We start from the raw sequence: 5,770 nt of genomic DNA, 5'->3' as shown, positions 1-5,770 counted from the left end.
CACTAGTTGGAACTCGGACTTCCGGTCCCAGGGTCCCCGCCTGCAGTTCAAACTGGAAAATGGCGGGGGCTTCTGAGTCAGTGGCTGTCGCCCCTTCGCAGGACCAAGAGATAGTGGCCGGGACAGACAGCCAGACCGCAGTCCCAGCCAACCCCCGAGAGGACTTCCGAGTGCGTTGCACTTCGAAGAGAGCTGTGACGGAACTGGTAGAATTGTGCCGCCGTTTCGTGCAAAAGCTCGGAGACGCGCTGCCAGAGGAGATTCGGGAGCTCGCGCTGCGAGATGCGCAGTGGGTACGGACCAAGTTTGCCGCCTGTTTATCACTCCCTTCCCCCGTTCCCCGGGGCTCCGGGCTAAGAAAGACCCTACTCCAGGCCTCAGCGGAATTAACGGTGCCCAGGCTGCTGTAGAAGCAGCCTGAGAAAGGCGAGGGGAGAACGAAATAGATGTTAGTGTCAGCTGGGTATTATTAATTACTTGGACCAGTGCTGACCCGGGAGAAATGTAAGGCGACCTGCATATATAATTATAAAAGAAAAAACAGGCGAAATTAATTGAAATAAAATGTTTTCTTTAACTCAAGGTACCATTTTACCACTTAAAGTAATGATACACTGAACGTGTTACTTTCCTTTCTACGTGTCTATTGATTCCTCTTTTGAACCGAGCAGGCATATAATACATTCTGAGGAATTCTCCAAGAAAGGGTAATCCTGGAAAGTCACCTGGCCTTGGCCTTTTGCCGTTTTAGAACCTCTTAGAAGCAGATCGAAAACATTTTCTTTATAAATCTAAAATAAGTGAAGAGGGTACATATGTTGCTTATAAACTTCATTAATGCTAAAGTTAGTCCTTATAACACATTTTCCCTTCCTTTCTCGGATATTTTGCAAAGCCCTGGAGATGGTAGTTTTTGGAAAAAGGAAATAAATTGAGGAATTGGTGCGTATCATAAGGAAACACACAATCTGTGCAAGAAAAATAATTTATAGCTTATAATGCAGCACATTGGTGAATATGAATGATCACAGTGCAAAGAGTTAAAATAGAGATTAAATGGAAAAAGAATGAAGGAAATTCTTTGGGTCCCAGAATGATGGTGCTTGCCTGTAATCTCAGGTACTTGGGAGGCTGAGACAAAAGGATCACAAATTCAAGGGCAGCCTAGGCAACTTAGTGGGGACCTTGTCTCAGAACAAAAATAATAAAGATGGGGATGTAGCTCAGTTGTAGAGTGCCTCTGGGTTCACTCCCCAGTATTACTGGGGGTGGGGGGGAGAGGGAGGGAGTAAGAGAGGGGAGTAAGAGAGGTAGAGAGAGAGAGGAAGAGATGAGAAGAAGAGAGGGGAGAGAAAGGGGAGAGGAGAGAGAGGAGAGAGGGAGAGGGAGAGGAGAGAAGAGAGAAACTCCTTAAATTGTAATTGTAATTTGTATTCCTATTTTATATGCAGTGGTTCATGGAGAGAGAGAGAGAGAGAGAGAGAGAAGGAGGGGGGGAGGGAGGAAGGAGAGAGAAACTCCTTAGGTTGTAATGTATTCCAGTTTTATATGCAGTGGTTCATGTCATTCCCTCTTATAAGAAAGGCAAGAATAGAAGTATACCTCAGAACATTTTTTTAGTAGTTTTTTTGAAAGAGGACTGCAATAATAATAGAGTTTCTCTGATCTTAGGAAATGTTAAGGTATTTTAAACACTTAATTACCATACATAAGAAGCAGAATGTGGCTTAACATCTTATATCCTCTTTAGTGAGATCTTAAAGTGAATCACCAAGATAAATTTTTGAAGGCTTAGACTAACTACCAAGGAAATTAACTTGTGTTTCATTTTAAATAAGCTTTAATTATATTGATGTAGCTATTCATCTAAAACTGTATAATATAGTAGCATTTATTCTACAAAAATAGTATTGGTAGGACTGCAGTGAGTATTACAAAGATAATTTGTATTCTTAGGTAATTCTTGCAAGTCCATACATAAATTCTTGCAAGCCCATACACATTTTGTATTGTGTTATGAACATTTTCAACCGAAATTTTACTTTATAAAATCCTTGTAGAATATACATTTTATAATTGTCAGTTATTTGATTTATGCCTATTTTTAATTATAAAAGTGGTACAAAACACATACTCGTTTTTAAAAATTTAAACAGTAGCATTTAAATTTAAGCAATTCTACTTTGCTTAAATTTAAGCAAAATTCTGCTTTGAATTTCTTTTCCTTATCCCTCTTCAAAGCTTCCTGGAGATAACTATTTGGAGAGTACCTGGTGGGGAATAAACCCCCCCTACACACCTTTTTTTATGGTTTTACTCCCCCTTCTGTTTTTGTTTGCTTGCTTGCTTACATTAATAGTGTCATGCTGATGAATTGTTATTGACTTGCCTTTTTTTTAAACTAAATATGTCTTTGACTATTATCTGTCAATTTTTTTTTAAGATGTATGTTTATTTTTTTAGTTGTAGTTGCACACAATAACTTTATTTATATGTGGTGCTGAGGATCGAACCCAGAGCCTCGCACGTGCTAGGCGAGCACTCTACCACTGAGCCACAGCCCAAGCCCCTGTCAATGTTATATAGAGATGATATTCTTTTAAAGTACCATCTGGTGTGGATATTTATCAATTTTCCTGATTTTTAAATTGAATTTTATTTTTCCCCTTAATTTTTCATATTTCAAACAGTATTGAAATGAACATTCTGTACCATAAAGAGTCCATCCTCTTTTAATTTTTTTAATGAAACTAATCCATTTGGATATATTGCTATAAGTGAAATTGTTGGGTAATAGGGAATATGCATTAAAAATTTAATGGCACTACCAAATTCCTTTAGTTCTTTATTTTGTATTGTGTTAAAGCAAATCTTAGGTCTTTCTGGTCTTTGCATCCCTAAATACTTCAGTGTATCTCTCTAAAAAAAAAAAAACAAAACCTTTTTTTTTTTTTTTTTTTAATGGTGCTGGGGATTGAACCCAGGCCTTGTGCATGTGAGGCAAGCACTCTATCAACTGAGCTATATCCCCAGCCCCCCCCCCATATTGTTATTTATAAAGTAGAAATTAATTTTAGTTTATTTTAAGGATGTTTATTTTCCCTCTTGTTAACAGTGGCATTCATTCTGCAGCATGTGTATCATAGTACACCTGGGATTCAATTGAGTCCAAATTGTTAGCCTTTATTTTTAATTTCATATACAGGTTTTTTATTTATTTGTTTACAAGAGTATTCTAAAATTATGCAGCAAATTTTCTCACAGGTACCATAATGGCTATCATAGCTAAAATTGTTATCAGTACATCTCAGTGACTAAAATGGAATTTTACTTCATTGCAAAGAATAAATGCACTAATAGGCTAGTCTCTAACTTTACTATGTACATGGTCACAAATCTGAAATTATTTTGACAAAATGCTTGGATTTGGCATTAAAAAATTTTTCGGTGACTTGACTACTGTGAATTTATTGCAGACCTTTGAATCAGCTGTGCAAGAGAATGTCAGCATTAATGGGCAAGCATGGCAGGAAGCTTCAGATAATTGTTTTATGGGTATGTGTCATAACTTTTTCTTCTGTCATTAATTTCTTTGTTTTTTGGTCGCTAATTTTATTTTGAATGTTTCTTTTAAATCCCAGTTTTCATTATCACTTGTTTTTAATTCTTTATGTGAATTATGAGAATAAAAAGTGGAAACTAATATAGAAGACTATTGAAGTCATAATCTGGAGGAAACACAGTAGTTACCTTGATCCATCATATATGCTCTCTAGTATTATAAACAGGATTTCATCTGATTAATCTTTAAAGTTTATTGGAAAATACTGTAGTATTATCCCCAGATGAAGAAACAGGCCCATGTCAGCAGGCTGGTTTCTCCTGAGACTTCTGCCCTTGGCTCACAGATGACCACTTTCTCATTGTGTCCTTTCTCACTGTGTCCTTTTCACTGTGCATGCATGTCTGTGGTGCCACTTTTCTTATTACACAAGTCATACTGGATTAGGACCTTTTCATATTACTTCATTTTAAGTATCTATCTCTGAGGTTTTCTGAGAGTTAATACTTCATAAGAATTTTATAGGGTTATAGTTCAGACCAAAATGTTCTGTTAGAGGGCAGCTAACTTATCACAAAAGTCTGACTACCTTGCTGAAGGTAGTTGCTCTGGCAGATGAGAGATTATAAAAGGAGAGGAGAAGTTCTGCCAGCCCCCAGCCATTCCGGCCATCCCAGCTAAGGCAGCAGACCTGTGATTGAAACCATCATGGGTCCTTTGGTCCATCAAGCCACCAACCCATATTATACAGAACAAAGATGGAGCTCTTTCTACCACCCTCTACCCATGAGCAGAGAGCAGATAAGCAGCAGTTCTTTTAAGCCACTTGTTTGCAGGAGATTTGTTATACTGTAGTAGACAAAACACCAGAATACTATGTATGCAAATGGTTCTGTTGTCAGATTTGGCAACTCTAACATGAAATAAATTCACTTATATTGGGAAAACAAAAAAAGAAAAGAAAAAGAAACAGGCCCAGACGATTCCTATTCATTCCTTATAAAACAAGTTTTATTTTTGCAAGTGATCCTTAGAGTGGATACTGAAGCACCCTTAGAAGTAGTATACTAGTACCAAGCAAAGGATGAGGTCATATATTTGTAGAAGACTCCTTAAAAAAAAAAAGAATATTTTCTTGGCTTACAGCAGAGTTGAGATATATATATATATATATATATATATATATATATATATATATATATATGTATATAATCATTTATATACATATCATATGTATGTATACACACACTCTAACAACTATCTAAAGATATCAAAAGTTTTAAGAGAAAGAATGGTTAGTGTAGAAAGAAAAAAAAAAGTAGAAAGGGAATTATCAGTGTGAGAAGAGAGGCAGAATTCCCCTTGCCAGGACAGCAATGTCCAGAGAAGGGCTACCTTGACAAGAGAGACTAGTATGTCCTCATGGTGCTATCACTCAGATCTGACTAGCATAGCTTGAAGTCATCACTGCTTTATGTTCATATTATTGAGTTGAAGTCACTAGCATAGCTTTATGTTCATACCCTTGAGCTGACTACAGCCCTACCACAAAACTTTCTGTGGTTATAATTTTTCTTCTCAACATTGAGGTAATACTTCGCTCTGAAGACTTTACTGTCCTTAGGATTATAATATTTATCTCTTCAAAGTCACCAAAATTCACTTTTTAATTTATACATTAAAATGAAAAAAACAATTGAATGTGGTGGTGCAAGCTTGTGAGGAGAGGTAGTTGAGAATGCTACAGTATACTTTCACCTTCTTCCATGGGTACCTGGTAAATACTAGGTCCTATGCCAAATGCTGGAAAACTGAGGAACAGACATGGTCCTGACATTTAGGAACTATCATTCATGGAAGGAAATGGAGAGCTGTGACCACCTGTGCAGAAATCAGAACCTCTGTTTTCCAGTCACATGACTGCAATCTAGCCATAGCACAAGACCATCCCAGCTCCTCCCACTTCACCAGACACCCCAGCGCTGGAAGCAGACAGACTCCATCTTGGAAAACCTTTCTCGCCATTTTTTGGTAGGTGTGGCTATCAGTGTATATCTCCGTTTGAACAGACCCTGAAAGCTAGAAGATCCTGGAACAATATATTTCAAGCTCTGAAAGATAATGGGTGCCAACCAAGAATCTTGTATCCAGCAAAATTAAGCTTCAGATTTGAAGATGAAATAAAAACCTTCCACGATAAACAAAAGT

The 5,770-nt window shown here is 37.3% G+C and overlaps 1 protein-coding gene across 1 annotated transcript in view; it reads left to right on the top strand.

Moving 5' to 3' along the window:
• The first annotated feature begins 12 nt into the window (after positions 1 to 12).
• Nsl1 (NSL1 component of MIS12 kinetochore complex) overlaps positions 13 to 5,770 on the top strand; it is a 31,511-nt gene continuing 25,753 nt past the window's right edge. The window contains exons 1-2 of the mRNA XM_046438471.2: positions 13 to 293; positions 3,477 to 3,555. Of these exons, the coding sequence (XP_046294427.1) occupies positions 60 to 293; positions 3,477 to 3,555 (313 nt within the window). The 5' untranslated portion in view covers positions 13 to 59. The remainder of the gene's footprint in view (positions 294 to 3,476; positions 3,556 to 5,770) is intronic.

Source organism: Marmota monax, unplaced genomic scaffold, assembly GCF_021218885.2.
Source record: "Marmota monax isolate L192 unplaced genomic scaffold, Marmota_monax_Labrador192_F-V1.1 WCK01_AAM20220418_F8-fsc00118, whole genome shotgun sequence".
In the NCBI taxonomy this organism is placed as follows: domain Eukaryota; kingdom Metazoa; phylum Chordata; class Mammalia; order Rodentia; family Sciuridae; genus Marmota; species Marmota monax.
Note: the sequence above shows the minus strand (reverse complement) of the source record. Positions and strands in the feature narration are given on the sequence as shown.